The sequence below is a fragment of the Athene cunicularia genome (assembly GCF_003259725.1).
Source record: "Athene cunicularia isolate RWA chromosome 12 unlocalized genomic scaffold, athCun1 chr12_part1, whole genome shotgun sequence".
Taxonomy (NCBI): Eukaryota; Metazoa; Chordata; class Aves; order Strigiformes; family Strigidae; genus Athene; species Athene cunicularia.
Genome location: NW_020799116.1, coordinates 21937922 through 21961370, shown reverse-complemented (window position 1 = coordinate 21961370; position 23449 = coordinate 21937922). Strand labels below are relative to the sequence as shown.

The 23449-nt window shown below is 38.5% G+C and overlaps 1 protein-coding gene across 1 annotated transcript in view; it reads left to right on the top strand.

Annotated features, from left to right (window-relative positions):
* EFCC1 (EF-hand and coiled-coil domain containing 1) overlaps window positions 1-23222 on the top strand; it is a 60417-nt gene extending 37195 nt beyond the window's left edge. The window contains exons 3-8 of the mRNA XM_026857626.1: window positions 7022-7167; window positions 10579-10711; window positions 11015-11180; window positions 17601-17759; window positions 20450-20519; window positions 22109-23222. Coding sequence (XP_026713427.1) covers window positions 7022-7167; window positions 10579-10711; window positions 11015-11180; window positions 17601-17759; window positions 20450-20519; window positions 22109-22242 — 808 coding nt within the window. The 3' untranslated portion in view covers window positions 22243-23222. The remainder of the gene's footprint in view (window positions 1-7021; window positions 7168-10578; window positions 10712-11014; window positions 11181-17600; window positions 17760-20449; window positions 20520-22108) is intronic.
* Window positions 23223-23449: the final 227 nt, after the last annotated feature.

Sequence of the window (23449 nt, the reverse complement as noted above, 5' to 3'; positions counted from 1 at the left end):
AAGATTACGTTCAAAATTTTATGCAAATTTTAGGTGCCCTCTCTGACTTACCTCACTGTTCACAGTACTGAGTATTTGAGAGCAAACCACATAAATCATAACTTCCATGATCCCATGCTTCAGCTGCAGATCTCATGCCCCATAATTTCAAATTCCATGCCAAAAGAAAAATCAGGACTCAATTATTATCTGTACACATGTAACAGTAATTATGTGTAGAAAGCCTAACTAAAGTTATTTGCCTAGCATTATGCAGGGTCTCTGGCAGAGAAAGGAGTAGAAACTACTTACTCAAAGGAGCATTTAGTTGTGTTAACAAGGACACTATCCATTCTGTTCCTGTGTGTCTCACCTGACTTGCTACTTTTAGCTTCTGCAGTATATGAGAAAGGAACCTCTTGGCACAAGTTTCCTTCTTTCTGAAGCTGTTGTCCATCTACAGAGATCATTCATCCCCTGCCCTGAATGAGGCAAAGGTCACACAGGAAAAACAGACTGCGATTTTACAAATAATAACTGTATTGTAATCCATGTGCTCCAGGGGTTAAGACAACCTCCTGACATCTTGTAAGTTGAGAACCTTAAGAAAATCAAATACACTTAAACCACAAGAATTTGTATCAGGTAGCATCATCATGACATGTGTTTTCCACGAACAGGGTCAGATTCTCTACATTCTCTACATAGATTTCTGCTCCGAGTTAACTGAGCAAGTGACAGCACACTAAATTATCATCCTCGGCATGGACCTGCCGGGGGGAAATTCATTTACTTCTGTTACTCTCACTTACCTGCAACCTAAAAGATCAGCCCAAGAAATCAGAGAAATGGTGAGAAAATGCCACCCAAATGACACGTAAAATGCAAAGGAAGATATTTACATCTAAATTTTTAAGAATCAAAAATGTCAGGAACACCAATGTACCACCCAGGAAATACATTTTTACAATCTGGTCACAGATTTTAAGAAGTGGAGTAACAAGCAAGCAGTTGACAAATGAATAGTAACAACCTGTACTAAGAGTAGCTAATTTCTGAAAAACAATTTCCCCCAAACAGTCTGATCTTACAGAAGTTGCTCTTTGGAATGGGACAGTGTGGACAATAAAAGGCACATTTCTATTCTGTAATTTCGTTCTGTCTGCACAAAGGTTTGTGTTGTCTCAAAAATGCTTGAAATCACCATAGGAAGAGCACTGCAGGACAGCAAGGCGTAACTCTGCTGCTCTCTGCTACGTGTGATGGCACCACTGCAAGATTTGCCTGTTTATATACTATGTGCAGAAAGTTAGAAAGATTCTGCAAGAAAACACATTGCCATCAGCATTTTTTTTTTCTAGAGGATGGTGATTTTGGCAAGAAAATTAAAATCATCAGCCAATAACAGGAAAACTCTCAGAACTGTAACCAGTATTACAGAGGCTCTTTAACTACAAACTTCTCCTTATTTCAGTATAAAACCAGGATATTTACTCACCTCTATTATAGCTACTAAAAATTCATACTTTAAAAAATTTATATTTAATGCTTTACAGCTCAAGATATTTAAAACCTGAGATTAAGAAATTTAAGATCTGAATCAATCACAGAAAGTTCATTCAGACAATTTCTGTTGGAGAATGATTCACAGCTTACAGCACCACCCAAAGACAGATGTATTGAGAAAACCTACATGCACATTCAGCTCCAGTGTGAAAACATCTTTGATCTGAACATTAACTGAAAAGCCATAAATAAATAAAAAATATGCATACTTTCTAAACTCTGTAATTCCCTGTAGGGAATAAGCCAAAGCTGAAACCTTTCTGATTCCCTGAACTCTGATAGTTTGGGTAAGATAGTACAAAAAAAAATTACCCTCAGTTTGGTTAAAAAACGTAAGTCAGAGACTTTTACAATAAAGTATAGCCTAGTTTGTGTAACTATATGTAGGGAAATGTAGAGACTCTCACAGCTCTTTGATCTGCTCCAAATAAGTCTCTAAAAGAGACTAGTTAAACATCTGTAAATGCGAAGCTAAATAATTCCTCAGAGTTATTTTATGATTACTCAGGAATTATTTAAATTGAAGATTTGTCTAGCACCAGAAGCAGGTGCTTTTTGCTGCAGTTAAAGGTTTCCATAACAATAACAGGAGAGCCAATTAAAAGCCAATTAGTCATGAACATTACTTTAAGGTCCAGTACTTTGCAAACTCTCCCATCTTCAATTTTCCCTCTCTCGAGCTGCCCATTATCCTCAGTACAAAGACTTGAAAATGTATGTGGACTGTGTGCCTGTCTCCATGGAAGCCTTGACACACTGCACCGTACACAAACGCTTCCCAGGCACCTTCAGCACTACTTTCCCCTCTGATCTTTGCCCTAAACAAACGTGCTGTTTATTCATTCTTCTCATTTTTGAAGACCCGTTTGATGCTGTATGAATACTAATGAGAAAAGAATTAAACCTATGTTTAAGAATGACCAAAGATTCCTCCTTTTAGCATTTACCATGACAGTGAAAACATACCGGTTGGCCTCTTTCATTATTAAATCCCGAAGCCTCTGCCACCTGAAAATTAAGAGTACAGATTTGGCATTGAAGAAAATAAAAAGCTCCCAGATATGAAAAAATGACCTAGTGGTTAAATCTCATGATGAGAAATCAGGAGATCATGGTGTTCCATTGTTCTGCTACCAAAGAACACCACCACGACTCTATTCATGCCTCCACCACCTCTCTTGCGAACAAGGATGAAAAACTGTGTACTTTAACAATGGGAACTAAGGAGCATGAAGCAACCCTAAGAAATTAAACCTTCAGTACTGTTCAGTTGCCTCTGCTTTAAAGACTAAAAAACAAAGAAAATCCAGTCAGAAATTTGAAATATCCTCCCAAGTGAATGTAAGATCAATGGCAAAAAATCAAAAGAAGAAAACAGCCCCTTTCTTCCAATAGATAGCAAAGATTCATTTGTCTCCTTAATAATGCTATTCTTCTAGTTCTGTGCAACATTTCTCATTGAAACCTTCTTCAATCCATGTCATGTTTGGTTTCCAGTTATAGTTTAATGGAACGGTAGGTTTACCCTTGCAGCTACACAAACAGTATTAGCAGTCTCCTTTCCCTCCTCACAATTTCTGCATAGCCAAAAAGATCTCCAGCTCTGCCTCCTGATCGATCTTTGGCACCAAACTCGGCAGATTATTGCCTTAAACTGGTTTTGAATGACATGAATGGAAACTAACTGTGTTTATACAGCCCTCCTCTGGAAGCCTATAGAAGCCAAGACTACCAAAACAACAATTTTCCAGTTTTGTTATTTCCAGCGGGTCCTTGACATTATTATTAGCTGATCAAATTAAAAATCTCTTGTTTGTTTTTGGTTTTGGTTTTGTATTTTATTATTCTTATTTTCATATCTACTCCTGTTGCTGTTTGCTTTTTTTCTTCATTTTTAACTGGCATGAACAAGCTCTGAAATTCTGGATTGTCTGGCCACATGTTCCTTCATGCACATTCCTAAACACCTTGAAATAATTTCCACACTTGGTTCTAGAAATTAAGGCTGTATCTTAATCTGTGTTGCCTTTTTAGTTAGGTATAAGGTAGACTAATTTTGCTATATTTCTTCTGTCGGGGAAACTAAAGCACAACAGAATTTGATGCAAATGATAGAGCCTTGCCAGGACCAGGATTTAAATTCTGGAGCACATGGGTCTGAAAACGCTAGCTGAAGACTTAAATTTCTTTCTAGTTTCCCAGATGAACATCTCTGGAGAAGACAGACATGGCTGTCTTTAATCAATATATTGGGCAGAAAGACCTAACAAAATATGCCATCTGTATGGCTCCCTTAATTTCTCCACATTAAGAGAGAGCTGATGAAGTTCGCTCAAGAAAATTACTGTAGAATAATCAGAGTTTATACTTTGTATTTCATCAACAAATTAGAAGTTCCCTTACAAGAACTACAGAGAATTGAAAGCTACTTTTTAGGTCTGTCTTGAATCTCATCTAAGTAGAGGAAGTCTGCTATTCAAAATCCTGAATTATATGGGAAAGATTGTTTTTTTTCCACCAACTTCTTCACTTTCCTTGGACTGCAAGATATAAGAGCTAAGAAGTTGATACCACCAGCAGATCTCCCATTAAACATCAGAGCGTTGACCCACTTTTGCTGGAAAAGATTTTCATGATACTTGAATATTCATAATGTTTCATGGAATAAAATCTTAACCAACTTTGAGACTACAATGAATATTCACTGAAATGTCAACATCTCTGTATTATGTTATCTAAGTCTAGAAGTCTCTGAAATCCAAACGAATCTGAATTATACTGCAGCTCTAAGCTAAAAGAACAATACCAGCTATAGTCCTCAAGAAATTATAAAAGGCTCTTACTGAGTACCAGACCCCAAAATATTTGTCTTAAAATGAAGAAAATTAGCACATTTCAGAAAGATAAAATATATACAGTCTTGTGAAAGGAAATACTGTTATATCCCACAATAACTGTCCAGAACACTGAACCTCTGTGATGCCTCTAGGAGCCCATATTTTGAATGCCCAAGCTTACAGTGCTTTTTATTTGTGCACTACTTCATAATTATTTTTTCCAGAGCTAATGAAGCTAAATGACTGGCCAGGCTCCATTCTGGAGACTGCTATTTCCCTTGGCTTTACAGGAAATCCAATTGTTGCTAAGCTAAATAATACCACAAATTGTAAATGAAATATGTCATTACTTTTTATGCAGTCGGTTCTACTCGAGGGGGTAGAATAAGTGCTGGTTACTAAGCATGGTTTACCTCAGCTTCTGTCCCTACAGATATTTTTAAATACCGACTTTTGTTGTTGTTGTTAAATTCATGATCATATGCTTTCACAAGCAACAAGGGAATGAATATTGGTGTGGTTCTTCAGGAACTGACAGCACCTGTGTTAGTTTAAACAAAAGCTCTCTGCAATACTTATCTCTAACTTGGCATCAGCTTTCCTATTACCACATCTAAAGTCCTGTTTCTAGCAGCTGCTGAATTTACAGGCAGGAAGTATTTAGAAGATTTGTACAAAAAGATCATGTTATACAACTTGTTTTAGTAGGAGCAATTTGCTAAGTGTTTTAACTCTCACTTTTTGTTGATGACTATTTAATATGCTAAGTACAAGGAATATTCAATATTTACCAGACCCAAACTAATCTTGGGAAGAATTTGTAGGGAACTTAATTTACTATAACCCCCCTGAATTTGGTTTGCTTTCTTCTGCATATAAATTCTTTGTGAACTACATGACAGCTCCTACTGGGAAAAGTACAACCATGTTATTACATGGTCTAAACAGGAAAATATCCTGTGTATAACTGTTGAAAGTTAAGTGTTTTCTAAACAGTACAAAAGAAAGTAATGGAAATATACTCTATAGGAAATATCTATTACATTACACAACATACACACGTAATGTACACAAGCGTGCAATGGACTGGACTTGCTGTTCAGTTAGCTCCATACCTGAGAGGTAGCTTATTCCTACCTTGCAGAACATTTGGTATAAACCTTACATGTGTGGACTGATATGCCAAATTTCCATTTATCCAGTGTAACTATGAGTTTCTTACTACATTATAAGAGTCTGATTTCTTAAATCCTTCATAGCTTTGATTTCAGTAACATTTTGTGTAATTAAATATTATGTATGTTGTGTGAAAAAACAAGACTCCTAAAATAAATTCAGTATTATGTGTAGCCTTTCAATTTCATAGTCCCTGTTTACTATTTTGCATGTAAATAGGAGTGTCTCAGTTAATTTTCTTTGTCAACTATATTGCATACTTAGATTGTATTTCTTCTAAAACAGCGATACATCTTTCACTACATCCCTGTGAAATGTCAGGCAGGAGAACCAAACTGAACCAAACCAAATGAATTCCAATAAAACAGGAGTAGTAACTCCAATGGACTCATCATGATGGTCATTTCACATTTCATTCCCATTCTTTCCAAAATGTAATATTTTATTAGATTGTGAGAAAATAAATCCATGTTACTAGATTGGTTATTTTGTTTCATGTATAGTAAAAGTTCCCATTTTACTACACCAAATGACTCGTACTGTCTTACGTGCTTGGGTCTTCTCTTGATTGGGTTAGAACATTTTCAACTCAACTACATGTAAACATAGTCTGGATTTTTCCTCTAATGTGCTACCCTGAATTTCCTTGGAGGTACTCCCCCAGTGCCGTACATTTAGGTAACTGTAAATTCCTCAGTCTGCACAATCATTGTCCTTCATTGAATTAAATTACTTTTTTCAAAATATATTTTGTTGGCAAGTTTAAGGACTCATATTCATCAGTTATATGATCTGTGTACCATCCCTGGAAAGCTCTTTCCTTTAAAACACATAGCTGTAATATTCTCTACATTCCACTCAGAAAAACAGTTTCAAATGAGATTGTCAGCAATGCAGAAGCTTATTGCTAAGATGCTTCTTACCTATAACTCACTGGTTTTCAGATGTGTCACTCTGTTTATGTATCTTTCTTTTTGACTTTTCAGTCTCTGACACTGCTTCATCTCCAGTACTTGGAAGACTTAGCTCAAAACAGCGTGATATTTCTGAGTGCCAGTTCAAGTGGCCAGATGCAAGACTTGCCACCTCAGCTATGGTGTTAGGGTGCCCAGGGTAAAAATGAAGCACACACTGCCATATCACTGTCACTGGAGAAGGGAGAGCTTATGGCCAGAGCAGGCTGTTCCCGTATCTAGTTTCTGGATGTCTTTGACCTGAATTAAAAGCCGTAAATAATGTTTAGTTCTTATCACCTAAGGAACAGCTGAAATCCACCTTTCTTTGATTCTTGGTGAAGCAACAAAATGCAGCCCTTGGAGGTTTGATTTTACAGGCACTGAAGGTAGATACCCCTGTTCTTCTCCAGCAATTCAATCGAAGCCATTCATGTACTGTGCTGTGCGCACTTATCTTGGTTTGTCAAATTTCCTACAAGTCCACTTTACCTTGCCCTTCTTTTGAAGGTCAGAAACGGTGAGATTCCAGCTGCCCTCAGGAAGCAGCCCGGGGCAGAAGGAGGGAGCAGCCTTGCCAGATGGAAGATACTGCCTGTCTGCTGTGCAGCAAGATCGACGGTCTCCCACTGGCGGAGCTGGGATTTCCGAGAACGGTAATAAACCCAGTGCCCAACTGCTTCATTTCCTCACTGATTTGTAAGATCCTCAGCAGAAAAGCAGTATAGATTAAACCACAAAAGCTGCAAACCAATCCTAATGAATCTTGAAATCCTAGACCTAAATAAAAGGTAATATCCCAGCTTTCTACTTCTCCCTCCCCACATAATTTTATGTTTAATAAAAGACTGAATGTATCATTTAGAGTAATCATTTAAAACTGCTTTTTTCCATATGATTCACCTCACCAAAACCTTTTCCTGGCTTAAAAGTATGAAGTTTTCTTTTCTTTATAAATAAAACCTCAGAACTTCAGCTAAAATAATTTCCAAGGAAACTATTTGCAGTTAATATTCTGTACAGTCGCACTCTTTGGAAACATCCTGGCTGCTCCAGCAACTCTGAAAAGGTCCAAGCTGTTTTGCACAGGTAGCACTAACTACTGCCATAACGTTGCAGGCTTGTGACTTCCATGGGACTGCATGGAGCGTTCTTTGAAAGTTCTAAAATCACTGGGTTTGCCAAGGCTGGCTCTTGCTATCACTGACCTCGACTAGGCTTTTGCAGAGCAGACAGTTCCAAGGGTTCTCGAACAGATGGTAATTTGGGGGGAGTCGTTTAGCTGTTGTAATGATGAGGCACATTTCTGATAGACATCTTAGAAGCCAAACATCTCCCCCCACCCCTGGTAGTGCTTTACATGACAGGTAGACAGCAAATACAAAGTTTGGAAAGTCTGGCTTACCTACAGTGATTTTTTTTTTTTTTTTTTGAGACATTTAGTTCAAAGGTGGCAAAAGCACTTATCTGACATAAACTGTAAGTAACAAGGCATCTTTACTGCAGTCTGGAGACCTGTATGTAATGACAAAAAAATTAGATTTTAGGTATGCATTGAATGGAGCTGGCAAGCAGCTACTCAGAATGTGAAAAATAGTGACATGCAAATACAATTAACATTGTAGCATGTTCTCCATGTGGTTAGACTTATAAAATAAACCTGCTTTTACAAATAAATTTATCAAATCAGACACTTAAAGACAGTTTTTATGTCTAACCTACACTACGCATATTTCAAGATTTAAAAATGTGAAAAAGTGTTCTATCAGATAAAAAATTATTAGTTAGACAGAAAAGAAAGGTAACTCAGAAAGTTGAACAAATATAAAGAGGTGTGTGAACATCTGAGATAAATGTAGATATAATAGATTAATAAATATAGATGCATACTTATTTTATATATATATATATACTCTAATAAATATTAATTTCTTAGATCAGAGGAGCACTTCCATCAATGGAATTGGGTAAGTTATTCTACATTAGCTAGTTTTAAAAATTAATATCATAATAATAATGTATGTTTCTAGTGAAAGAAAAAATTTTTTAAGATATTAGCTTAGTAGAAGATTTTTAATAAAATATTTGCTTTATGTTAAGAGAGATAAGTAAGAAATTTTTCTTTTTCCTCTCTGGTTTCTAGTCCTCCTAATCATAACCTAACAAGGGGGATGTAAACGTAGTCTCTTTTGCACACACATTCAGTCAGTGCAGAGGACATTCTTAGTGGGGTGTGTGAACAAAAAAAACCATTACAAGTGCCTTAACATAACATGAAGACATCTTGAGATTCACATGCTTTTTCTTCCGTTTTTAAAAACCTGAGTGTTTGCTATGCCAGCAGCAGCAATCATTTACTGAATTCAACATAGTAGTTTGAAGCTCTGCGAAGCATCCATAGTGCTGGGCAATCAGTTCTCATGGCTGCCACAGCAGTTGTAAACTCTGATTGTTATCCCTTTGAACTCTTGTGGCAAGAAAATAAATGTTGAGAGAAAAGTTCACTACTAATCCTCTCTCTCACAGAAAGAAAGTGCTGCTAATAAATTAGTCTGTACAGTATAAGGACTGCCATAAAAATGTAGACGTTCATTCTCTAATTAAAGAGCAATATTCCATGCAACTAAGCTTTGTTCCTGCTTAAGCAATAAATTATTGAACATGATAACCTATAAATTAGGCACACTGAATGCTACTGGAATGAAAATTGCAGTAACATACGTATGCTGACTGTTAACCAAAAGAAAATTAAAAAAAAAAAATCCAGGTCATTTTTCCTTTGTTGCTGAAAATAGACCCGAGAGGGGATTAAAATGCTGTTGGCTGGCAGTGGGGTGGCAAAGGGCTCCTGCAGAGGTGTGACACGGCCGCCCACCAAAGGGGATCTGCCAGAACGCAGGGGTGCGAGCCACCGCTCGCTGCTGCTGGTACGGGCCGGGTGCTACATGGAAACCCTTCTAATAGCATCAACAGAAAATGGCATTTTAGCTTGAACTGCAGGTGCTTGTGCCCTTGAAATGAGACAGAAATTCATTTACCTGAGAGTCTCTGCTGGGTGATTCATCCCTTTGAACCCCCTTTCCTGTGCTGAATGAACTAAATATACACTTGTTGGCCAAATGTGTTTCAGTATTTGAAGAAATAGCATTTGACTCAATCCGTCTGTTAGACCTCATTAAACCTGTTAAATTAACTGACAGTGATTAAGGTAAATGATTATAAAATTTAAAATCATGTTGTCATTGGCTTGACCTGATGTCAGCTCAAAATAAATGTTCAGGATAAAGATGTGGCCAGTGCTTTTCATGTACTCAGTGTATCAAAAGGCTTGCAGTAAGTTACAGGCATCATGATCATCCTCTAAGTCCCGGTAAATATCTTCTTGTGATAAAAAGGCATTAAATGCAATAGCTTTTATAAGATACAGCTGAAAGAGTATTAAAATATTACTGTATATATTTACTGTATTGTAGACGTTCATTTATAATTTATCTGGCATGTGAGGAGACTTTAGGCTTGGGTAAAAAAAGATATAACAAAACATTAGATAGCTATGGATCTAATATTACATGTATATATTAAAGTCACTGTCCCTACAAAACACAGTAAGGGAATGAATTAGAGAACACTTATATCAAATTCCTGCACTCTGAATATGTGTTCAGCTGGTACAATGACTATCAAAAAAATCTTACATCATACAATGGTTTCTCATTCCTCTTGAAACGTGTGTATTCAGCTGTATACATGAACAGTAGTTGCCCCCCCCCCAGTAACACAGTGATCCTTCACACTTATATTATATTTACTTAAAGACAAGAAGTGAAACAGCTACAAGTTTCCCGCAAGAGAGTGCTGAAGTATTCAAGACTCTTAAAATAATGATCTTTTCTGAGGGTCCCTTAAAGCCCCTCTCCATGGCTGCTGAAGGACCCTGCATTGTGCTCCACTGGGGTTTTTAAAAACCTCACTTCTTTCTGTCTCAGTCTCCGGGGTTTGAATTGCCAGAGCTGCAGCACATCGGGGTGGTTGTTTTGTTGCTGAGCGGTTGTTGGTTTCCCGAGCAGAGGATCAGCTGTTCCGCTCTGTGGAGGGCCAGGCTGCCTCTGATGAAGAGGAGGAGAAGTGGGCAGGAGACCAGCCAACCCAGGTGGACCACAGGACAACCACACTGGCCAAGCTCCCTTGCTGTGGCAGCGGGTAGGTTTCTGAGATTAACATTATTTGAGCCCTTTGCAAAGATTATTTCGTGACCTGAAGGCACTGTGGCTTCAGTAAGAAGCAGTAATACTATATAGAAAAATCAGCAGGCCCCTTTGCTCATCCTTTGCAGCCCATAGGAAACAACATGCTGGATGTTCCCACCTAGCCCTAACCAGTGTCAGCGAGGACACTAATTTGTGATTTGTGCTGCCAAGACTTTTGCAGGAAAATTAGCTTTTACAGACATAGACCTTCATCATGAGGTTTTGCTAACTTTTTTTTTTTTTAATGTATTTATAGATGTGATGAAAAAATGCGGAAAAAGCTCATGTCTTGCTTGGACACCACCAATACTGATGGCTACGAAGCAGCCCCTGCAGAGCTCACAGAGAGAATCACACAGCTAACTGAACAGCTTGAGTTTAAAGGGCATGAAGTGAAAAAAACGGAAACGAATATGGAAGAGGTAACAGGTGCCAAGCAGAGTGTGAAAGAGTTAATGTATATTTAAGTAGCTGCATATACATATACATTTATATTTTACTCTGACCATTCCGCTCTCTGTTGCTACTGTTTATCAGTTTGTCAGCTCAAATCTCATGCTTTCCTCTTACACCCACATTTCTAGCATGGTTCCTACATGAAACTCCATTTGTCTGGAGGATGAGACATACACCAGGCACAGCACGACACAGGCTCTTCAAATACCACCCTTTATTTAAATGATTTAAGATGTTTGCTGATGCTGTTTGGGACTGATACCATTGTAGACCGAATGTCAGCCGTAGGGTCACTGTAGGCAGCTTTCAGTGGTTCCTTGGTGTGGATGAAATGCTTCTCATGTCCTAAGACATTGTGCTCCCCTGGGAACACAGTAACTTTTCAAGAAATCCGTCCAGCTGACTGAGATGCAGGGGCTCACTGTTTTGGAATCTGTCAGAGGAGATCATCCAGTTTACTCTGGTGGGTTCTCGGGCTTAGACTGGGTTTAGATTTATAAATTTTTTTTAAAATGGTTCTCAGGCTTAGCAGCATGTTTAGCTTTCTTTCAGCAGAGGTTATAACCACAGTAGTTAAAAGCCCCAGTGCAGTATCCTAGTAATCCCATGTGATCTCACTATTTAAATACTGCTAACCTCAGCCATTGATGGGCATAGATTTAAATGGTAGCAATCATTCTGTGAAACATAAATAGTGCATCATATGCATTGCTTTGGTCTGTTTTGTCGTAAGGCTCAGTTAGTGCTCATTCCACATTTTATGTCCCTTCTTTAAAAGGAAAGTAAAGATTTCAGTATTTCTGGAAGGATTATCTTAATCTGTAAACTATTTAAATACTAAAATATTCAACTTCTTTAGATGTTGCCATCCTTTGATTTTTAGCACTATTTCATATCATCGCCCCCCTTGACTAAATTAAAAAGAGTTTACTTGTGAGGAAAAAAATCTAGAAACAGAAAAAGATCATACTTGTGTCTTACACAATTTGCAGTATTCAATGACTATTCCTGTAATACTTCTCAGAGCAACACAAAGCTTTCATTTATACTGCTTAACATCAGACCACGCAAAAAACTACATTTATTCTTTTACCTACAGCAAGGAAATACCTTCCTGTAGGTAGTACCAGTTTTCTTCTTTTTTTGTTCATTCAGAGGTAGTCATCTTCTTCTGCAGTATCATATTGCCTTCTTTTTAATCTCTGGTGATGGATATTAGTTCTGTGTACCTAGTTCAGAAAAGTACTATTATCAATAGATTAATACAAAAGGACAAAAATGGAATCTGTTGATCTTGGTTTAAAAACAAGCAGGGTTGTGAATAAGACATAGTGCCAACTCACTGCGACATGAATTTAAAATCAGTAGGATGAATCATTTTGAGCCTGTTAGAAATTTATTCTTAAACTCTCTTACTTTTATTTAGCCAAGCATTTATATCTTGTGTGCAGTCATAAGTGTGGTTTTTCAGTGCTACAAAACAGACAGACAGGTAATAAGTAATTGTTTTCAAAAAGGTGACTGTTCCTGTAATCAACACAAAGCAAATTGCAAGACTGAGAAATGCTCTCTGTCATCTAACTTGCAAATATATATATTGGCTTAATAAATAAACCACCAAGAACACTTTCTCTGATCACCTGACAAAACTACCTTACACACTGCCCTATACGCTTCTGCTTGGACCTGCTCAGTGCTGGAAAGTAGACAAATAACAACAAAGCTAGCAAGTAACAAACTCAGCAGGCAAGTGAAGAGCAACACTGTCAAATACCGATTAATAATTGCTTCAGTTTAAGACTTATAAAACCAGGGGATAAGAGAGTTCTGAAATTTGTCAGGTCTAGAAAGTTCTCCTGAACAAAAATAGCTTACTGAAGACAGTGTGATGAAGGTGTCAGGACCTGGGGAAAATAGATGGAGAAAACATGAGTGAACTCTAAAAATAAAATGATACGCTGCCAAGTGTAATGCTGCAAAGAAATGCCAATTATTTTCTAAAAATAGCTTACATGAAAACTGCCAGCTTAATTAAAAAGACAATTAGTTTATGACCTGCCATAGAGGGACAAATGAAAAGTTCATCCTAATATCACGCACCTGATGTGAAGCAGCAGTTGCTTAGAGAAAATCGATGAGAAACAGTACAGAGGGTTTTCCTTTTGGCCTTCCTTATCTGGTTGCCAATACACAGGGACAGACACATCTTGAACTAGATGTTGCAGGGAGCATCATGTTTAATAGACAGTATTGGAGATATTTACCATGAATTTACCTTTCCTGTCTTTACAGCTAGAGATAATTTTGGTATCTCATGTCAAGGACTTTCACATAGTAGTTAAAAAGAAACAGCTTTTCAGGATTTGTTATTGTTATCTTTACATCTCCTGCCTGATCACCCAGTGTCACCTCATTTTTGTGCTTGGGAATCAGCAAATGATCTTTCCCTCATAATTTTACAGACTTTTACTACCAGAAATACTGCCTCAGTTAATCACCATTCCTAGTCTGCCTCAGCTCTCTTGCTATAGAAACCATTACTTACTTTTATTATTCTGTTTTATTCTTCTATATGCTTTTCAAGCTCCATTAACCTTTTCAAATGAGAAGAACTGAAAATGTTCTTAGAGGTCATTCATGGCATAATCATAGTTTCTGTTTTGTCCCTAGTTCCTTTCCTAATAACTCCTAGCATGCCTGCTTCTGATCTCTGCTGACTGCTGAGCTATGTTCAGGAGATTACACCCTTCTGATCTCCTTCCTGAGCGGCAGTCACCATCACTGCATTCATATGACATTGTGTACCTTTACAACATGTCTTACTTTGCATTATTGACACTGAATTTCATCTATGTTTTATTGCCCATAGCTTTTAAATCATAATCATAAAGTCCTGCTGTAATTCTTCACAGGCAGCTTTACTTTTGATTACTCCCGAAAAATGAATTGAGAGCAAACTTAAACATTTGGACATTCACTTTTTTTAAAAAATAATTTATGAATATGCTGAACAGCTCGGGCCTTATCCCAGCTCCTTGTGAGACCCTAAGGATTATCCCCTTCCACTGTGAAGCCTGCAATCCTGGTCTGTCACTCTGCTCTGCCCCCACCTTTTAACCAGCCCTAAGTCCATGGCAGGATCTGCACTACTGCTCTCTGGCAGGGACATTTTTTTTTTTTGAGTCTTCGGTGATGAATCTCATCAAAACCTTTTTGCAAATTTGAAATACAGTCTATCGATTGAATTAACTTATTTGTATATATTCACAGACCATTTCAAAGGAATCTAATAGATTCTTCACTCTGTTCATCTGTGTATTCACCATTCTCTCCTCCATTACAGTTCCTGTCAATTTGCCTGACAGGATTACTGATACTCTGAAGGCATTCTGCTTTTGCTCAGATCATCTCTGCAGCCTCTCTTAAAAACTGCTGCTCCATTTGCCACACTCTGGTCCTCTGAGGGTGAAATGATTTAAAAGATAAATTACACAGCACAGTTTGGCACTTCATTCTGCCATTTTGTTACTGTTTTCTTCCTGTCTTGAAAGTGTTTCTCAGGTTCATTGCTTAACAATGGCTCTAATACGACAGCCTTCTGAACTTCTGTGGAAAATACAATACATTCCTAAGGGATTTTTGCATATTAATTATTCATTGTCCTAGATGTACTTGTACATGCTATTCCAGAGCTCAGATTTTGCCCAAGACATTTTTGACAAGAGGGTTGGGTATTAGCACCTGACTTCTTCTCAAAACTGGTGTTTGGCAAGGTAGGATTTCCATTTCACAAACAAGGCATAAATCCAAAATCAGGCTTTGCTGAGGGACTTTGACAGAGCTAAGAACAAAACCTACTCCTCTGAGCCCTGTGACTTAACTACTGAACATCCCTCCTCAGTATCTAGGTTTTAAAAATAGCTTACGCTTAACTATTGTCATTATCTTATTGCAAATGCTAAGGTAACAACAGGTGCTAGATGTAAGCTAGCCAGGGAAAACAATTTGGGAGAATGTTTTAATGGTACACTGAGCCCTGTCTTAAAGCACAATAAGAAGACAAAAAATGCATACTCATACATATAAATGAAACAAAGGTATCATGAAACTAGCATTCTTAGATGAGAGGTGGCTGTTAAAGTATAACAGCTGTGGAAAGCAGTTTATTAGCTGCAGAACAGGGAATACAAGAAAAAGGGCTTTGTAAGAGAGGTCAAAATGAAGAGGGAAAAGGAAGCAGCAGTAGCAACAAATGCTATCTCCAAATATCACTGTGGCACTCTTGGCTAAGTATAGTGCCTGTGCTGTCTACACAAACTAAGCAGCTGGTCATGACACGAGAGAGCTATGGAGAACTCAAGTGGCATGCATACTAAGGAGAGGAGTTTGTGCTTGTCCCATTCATGTCTGGATGTGGGATCCACTGCCCAGCTGCAGCCCTTCAGTAACACCCGGCAGAGCACAAGGACTCCCTGTGCTGCTTTCCAAGGAGGCAGTTTTGCCAGCATGACTGAAGCAGAAGCTAAAAGCAGCAGATAAGTGATGTTAGGGGTGCAGGACCAGGATAGATGGGCACCGGTTATGAAATTCCATGAGCATCTGTCTAATTGCATATTGGGAATGTCTATTTTACACTTAAAAATAGTGACCTTTTACCTCTCCGTTATTTGATATGACACTACTTCAGATGTACTGGAACATAACCTCTTCATGTGTTTAGTGCATATCTATGCTGGGTAATATTTACAAAGTGGAGGCAATCTGCAATATAATAAAGGAAACCACATGTTTAATTCATTGAAGACCTCCCACAGCCTCTAGAGAATTTGTTATGTCTCAGTCAGCCTGCGGCCACACTGGTGGTAACAAAGTTGGCTCTCCATACAGGAAAATGTTAGCGTATTCATCTAAAGAGTCGTTCAGACAGGGATGCTGAAATAATTGTTTGGCAGATGGACCAGGTTAAGTGATCCAAAATTCTGTTGCAGTTGTATAGCTTGCAGGAGCTGGGGTGCCTCACAGGGCAAAGCTCACAGAGAGCTAATGGAACAGGCTGATTGCCATCTGATGGGGGAATAAGTGCCAACTAATACATGCTATTAGCACTGTCAGAAACTAAAATGACCTTCTAGAAGGCTCGGTGTCCATCAGGGGTTGTTTTCTTTTTTCACTCTGTTGTGACTTAGGTTTTAGGGAACTGAAGTTCCTTCCCATCTATTAAAGTTCATTAGGATACACTATTCAATAGTGTGCATATCAAGGCCTCCAGCTTTTCCAATCAGCTATTTTTAAAACTGCAATAAAGATAAAAGATGTAAATAAAAAGGCATTAACAGAGCCAACAAATTTAACAATTACCCCACATAATTTTGCTTCTCAGTGTAATATTTATAAATATATTTAGATTGTGTTTTCAACAAGAAATTACAAAAAATGGTAACATTTCAGAATACTGGGCACAGTAAGAATTGTGAAATAAGTTTACTTTTATTAACAAACTTGAAATCTATCAGTGCTCTCAAAGGTCCAAAATTAGTATTTAAGTGACATATTTTCCAAGGAATGCTGTTCAGGCTCTTTTTAGCAACTTGGTCATGTATCTGCAACAGGGCTGTGTGACAGAGATACTTACTTTTGCAAATGGTGTGGCAGTTTTCTGGTTCAAAATATGTCACTTAGATTTTGCAGTGAATCAAAAACTACATTTCAAATCCTGAACATTTTTTTCACGGGGAGGTCGGAGGCAACTGACAGATCAGCTCAGCTCTGGAGGGTCCAGATCCGAGGAGACCCATCCTGCCTGGGATTTATGTAGTGTTCAAAAGTCTGGTTGAATCTGGACTTTTCTGTGCTTAGCTGCACACCGACGCTTCACCAAGAACACATGCCAATGTTTTGCAGGACCAGAATTCTTAATTTTTTTTCCTTAAGACACTGGTTTTTTTAACCAAAATACTGAAGAAAAAAAAAAAAAAAAAAAAAGCTAATTACCTTCTTGTTTCACTGAATGTATAGATGATTGATACATAGGAGTTGCAAGACAAAGATGTGATTATATTGGTGAGGGCACACAAATTAGTTATGCCTTATAGAGGAATGCAAAAGATTAGAAAACTGAAATATAATGCTAGTATTATAAATTTCTGAACGATCTGCTTGAATCCAGTGTAGCATGAACTGGCATTCTGGCAAGAAAGAAGCATGCATTTCCTAGCAGCTATCAATTCTTCATTTTATGTAGTATGTTAAAGAAATTTACTTCCTTTCAAGATAATCTTCTGGAATGATCTGACATTTACCAGATAAGGGGGAAAACTTAGTTTTGTACTTACTGGGCAAGAAAGTGAAAAGCTCCAGTGCTTTTAATTTCCTGTGTCATTGTCCAGATGAAAGGCCCATTGCTAGGTGAACTGCAGCAAAAGGCGGAGGAGACCGAGTTGTTGAAGATGGAGCTGCAGATGTTGGAGACTGAGAGAGTTAGGCTCTCACTGGTGGAAGAAAAGCTCATGGATGTTTTACAGCTTCTTCAACAACTTCGAGACTTGGTATGCAAGAAAGCAGTCCAGAGACTGAAAACTGGTTTTGATAGTGTCCTTTCCAAACTAAAAAGGATGTTCCTACCTTCTTTTAAGTACAAAGTATTTTACACCAGGACACTTTTTTTCATATGTTTGACCTGGGAACTGCCCAGTGATTGCAGAAAACTTTTAGACCCCTTGGCTGACTTTCTATAAGAAGCCTAGATATAGATCTCCAAGCCCTCATTATCCTCTAAACAAAAATTTAGAGGAAACAAGGAATACAAAACTGATAGCTGTAGCAGGAACCCCCTTATTTGCAGGACGAGGCTGAGAATCAAGACACACACCAGTATGGTTAACAGTCAATCTCTGATGTTTATTAGAAAAGCAGGTCCTTATATGCTCTTGTACAATCTAAACAGAACAGCAAATCCGTGTGTTGCTCTAGCGCATGCTCATTTCAAAAACTAGTTCCTTTCAGCACTTTCAAGGAGGCTTAATAGCCGCATGAAGCCAGTAAACTTCTGCTTTGTTATTTTAGAGAATCCCTTTTTATCTGTTTCCTCCCTAATGAACACAAATTCTTTCACTTTTAGCCGTCGTTAATCTAGATGCCGGTAATCTGCTGACACAAGTGCGTCAGTAATTTAGACATTGTTAATCTTTTAACCCAAATGCTGATGATACATTTACATTGTCAGTGACGCAGAAGGCTTGTGACCCAGCATACACACCTACAGATAGCAATCAGAAAATCTTTCTAGATTATTTTTCCTTCTAGAAAAGGACTTTTGTTTAACTGCATCCTAGCATCACTGAGTCAGTATGAAAGGGATAAACCCCCTTCCTATATACCAATAAGCTATTTTTTATAAGAAGTTTCTTACCCAATTAATAATCCAAACATGGATTTATAAAATCTGATGCAATAACATTCCAGAAGTACATGGCCCATATTGCAGTTCAGTCCTTCAGAAAATAAATTTAAATCTCCTGCTCAGGAATGATAATGTTAAGGGCTGGCCAAAAGATAGGCAAATTGGATAATCTGTAGAACACGGAGTACATTGGGAGCCGCACTGGACTGCTAGGAACTAATTTCTTTGATAATGACTGAGGGTTCTTCTCAATTTTCAGCAAAACTCTGCTTAATCTGTGTGAGATGAGAATGCTTCCTCAGATGATCACTTTACTTTGTTTGAAGTACACTCATGTTCCACTGATGACTCTAGGCACCAAGTGCAATATCTCATAATTTGGTAACTTATTTTAGCACTTGACAGGGAAATTCTACTTTCATATTGCGAGTCTGACACATGCATCAATAATAATCCAGTGAAGGATTAAACTAGTAAAGACTACGACTGGCAACAAGCATAATAACCTTTTGTGTCAAGACTTCAACATGTCATTCACTGGTCAGTCGTATTATTGTAAATCATTTCTGCTTGGGAGACAATCCATCACACAAGGTGCCATGTCTCAGTGATAATAGCACTTAATGCTAATCATTGCTGGAAACATGCCACCCTGTGCTGTCAACTCCCATAGCACCAATACAGCAACACTGCTGTCAAAGGACAAGATAATTTACAGCATTCCCGGTAGAGTTTAGCAAGGAACCCCTAAATCCCTAATGGGATATACTTCAGACAAAAGAAAACTTATTCATCAGAAACTGTAGTTTCAAGTGTCACTTCCCAGCATATTCACTTTCATGTTTTAGCTACCCCAAGCATCTCGTTTGCAACAGACCACGAAGCAATGACTGTCCAAAGGCAAATGCATGTCCTGTTAGGACTATGAAAACCTCACACTGTGTTGCAGAGGTCATGTGTAATCCCAGCCTGCCACAGACTGCTTTCCACTATGCCCCAGTTCCCACTGGGGCAGACAAACAGAAGGCAGATGACCACTGTAGGCAGTGCTGCTAGGAGGTACATCGTCTTTCTTCCACAATAGCCTCCATCCATTTTCACTTCTTGAAGTTTAACAACAGCATGTCCCTGCGGATACAGGCACTCTAAGTGCTAATTAAACTGACTGCAAGACCATCCCCCAGAAAGCATGCATTAGTGTCTTGATAGCAAATTAAGAGAGTTTGTTTTTCCAGACACATTATGTAATGTTCTAATATAAAACCACCACTGAAATAGACCATTCAAATCCTAAGTAGTTTTTACAATCCTCTCACTTTGCCTAACATTTATTACATCTTAACATATAACTAACAGAGGACTTGCCACATGACACATACAGTCTCTTCTAATTTGTTTATACCCAAAATGGTTCCCAGTGATTCCTGGAACAGCTGGGTCTGAGAAGCCTCTTCCTGACATTACACCACAAAATCTGTCCATTTACCTTTCAACACAGGTCTAGCAGAGGACTGAACAGGCTTTTGTCATGCATGCCCTGCTTACAAACCTTGCCATCTAGATTTGTTTAGGCACACATTCTGGAAAATTCTGTATTTTCCACAGAATAAGTGTTATTTCTCTTTCTACAGCCATATTAAGGAACTGTGGCCATCCACAAACTGCTATTATTTGAGCAGTATCTAAGATAAAATGCTTGAAAATAAAGTCTTGTGTTACCAGGATTCAGTTTTATTTTAATTTTCAAATGCAAATACACTGCATATAGATTTTGTTGCATACATTTAAACTGGAGCAGGACATATTTGTGCCATAATATTATTTTGTTTTTTAAAGAACATATCTAAGCGAGCCTTGGGGAAAATCTTGCTGAGCACTTTGGAATCCTGCCGTGACCCCCAACCTGGTAAGAAAATAAATCATATATAAAGACCAAGAAGCATGAAAAGTGTCCTTTTGGGGAAAAAACACTAGATAGATAATGAACAGATGAGTACAAAAAAAAATACTTCAAGTACTGGAGAACAGGATAGGAAGAAGGAAGCACTATGCAAGAAGATTACCTATAGAAAGTGATGCTTTCTAGTCTGTGACACATCAGAAACAGGAACACATCCAGGGGTTTTTTTTAGCCCAATTCACTTAGAATTTCGTCTTAAGGGAACAATTCGGTATCTCACTAATGTCTGTGGGGCTTCATTGATATGTGAAAATGGAAAACATGACCAAGTATGTAAGGCATCTATTTATCAGGCTTGCTATCCCACTGCCTGTTGTATTCCTCTGCTGCAACACAAGATCTACAAAACAGAGTATTTCTGTGAAGAAACCAGATCAAACCCGCACTCCTCTAATAATAGCCTTTCGTGTTCCTCTTATGAAAAATTAAACTTGCAAACTCCTCTCCCTTGACAATGGTCTGGTGTGCTAGAGCTGCCTTTGTAGGAACCATAGAGGGATCACAGCCTGGAGGTTTAGATTTGATTACTTTGTTCCTATTAGCACAGCATTTGTACTTACCTTCAAAAAATGAACATCCTGTACCAAGCCTAAGAACATGGCTGGAGGTGCTTTCAAGAGGCAGACAGTAGTCAAAGGCGAGGTTATTAAAGACTAGATGTGGCCTGAGGGTTTAATTTTGGAGAATATTACTAACAGTGATTTAGGGAGAATAACACACAAACCACTCTGGGTTTTGCAGTTTCAAAGTCATCTTGTTACTGGGGTCCAGCAATTCAGGGCGCAGGCAGCCCAGAGCTAAGCCGTGCTGTCCCAGCATCACTGCAGGGGAGGCAGAGGAAGGAAGGCAAAGACAGACCTTGTTGGCTCTGGGACACCAACACAGAGAGAAACCATTTCTGAGCCATAGGTCAGATATTCTCCCAGTGAGAACAAGAGAAGAGGAGACTGTTAGTATCCACAGCACACAAGTGACTGGAAGGTACTACTGATCCTGCACAGGAACCCTGGCTTGGAGTGATGCTGATGAAACAAAGTACTCCCCTCTGTAACTTCGGTTTCCTAAAGCGACACCAAGTGCAGCAACCCTGAGTAGCTCTCTGTCCATTCTGCATCACCATCGTCACAAACAGCTCACCTTCCCTGCTTTAGGTTTTCTGGCTGTGCACTTGGTATGACTTCAGCAGCTTTCCTAAGCCCTTGTAATCAAACATCTTCTTCCTTTTTAACAAGATTAAGTGAATGGTTGGATTGGCAACCTTTCATTGTGACGTGAACTAGTCTTTGTTCACACAAGTATATGAAAACTCAGTGGGCAGTGAATGAAACAAGAGAACCAGTAGAGAAAACAGTCCTCAAACATAAGTTCCACTTGCATTTTAATAGGGCCAGGAATTTGTTATTTCGTCTCAAAATTTAGACATTTTATGATAATTACTTGAAATGGCACCTATGAAGAAAAGAGCTTGTGTTATGATTGTTAAAGTGCAACTTTCTGTTGATCAAATTATAATGTTTACTATTTTCTTTTAAAAGGCAAAGCCCACCTATTTGAAGTCCTAGATACTCTTTACCATGAGCTGACAACCTGTGAACTCTTGGAAAGCCAGCCTCTGGAGAAGGCACAGAGCCGGCAGGCCCTGTCCAACCCCCTGGTCATCTCGTGCTGAGCAGCAGTGCCAAGGACAGCCCACGCCACCAGCCAAACAACAGTCCCTGTTCACTCAGGCACATGATGAACGAATAAGATTTGGCCGATTCAACAGAACCCAGCCATGGACAAGAGTAGTAGAATAATTCAGGCATCAAAGCAAAGGTATGGTGCTTCCAGGGAGAGCGCCCGTTCCCCAGCTAACGTCAAAGCCACCGCACGACGTGAGGACTTCCTAGCAACGTCTATCTCTGAAGGAAGCCTAACCATCCTTGTACCATGGCCCTGTAACTGTACCAGTTAGCCAAATAAAAACTATTCCAAATACACTTGACCTGACCTACTTAGATTTAGAGCCCTGGTCACACCCTGGCTAGGCAGTTTCTAGCTTTTGTGGTAGCTCAGTTCTAAAGCAAAAGGCAACCTATGTTATCACTGGCAGGTAAACCTCCTCCTTAACTTAAAAGTGACAAAATGGCTGCATTATAAACACACACAGGAGCGTATGGCAGTAGTGCGAGTTTTAAGGGCTCATGTATAAAATGTCTTTGTGTGTGTCTGTATTTGCGATTCAATTATTGACCTTATTTAACTCTGAATCGAGAATTGTTATTACTCTGCTGAATTTTATATTTGCAATTATAGAGATGCCTTAGAAATCTGCAACAGCCTCTCCTGATGATAGCCTTAGATTTTACATAAAATGTTAAATTTAACTGCAAATTTAACTGCTTGGAAAAGGTACAAAGCAGTATTGTTCCCAGGCTCTCAGGGAAAGGGAGGGTTGAAAAATTCACGTTGCAACAGCTGCTGTTGTCACATTAGCAAATGGCACGTGCAGTAGACAACTTTGTTCTCTCATTTAATTTCCCTCAGTGAAACTGTAGAGACACAAAACTAGGCCCCACTTGAAGACAAATTAATGTAAAATGCTGGGCCTAATCGTGGTGCCACATCACATTTTAATCAGCAATGAAATAATTCCTGGGGGCAAAAGTACAAAGAAATAGGTTGCTTTCAAGATGCTTTTGCTGTTTTGTTCAACTGTCAAACACAAAAACTAAAGAAGCAGACTTCTTAAACAATCCAGCTGAATTTATGTTGTTAAAAAGATGCACTGTAGATCTTTTAAGAGTGTGAAATGATTTGCCTGAAATAATGCAAGCAATGAAATAGCATTCAATTCAGAACTGTGCATATATGAATTTTTCCCATGAAAATGGTTT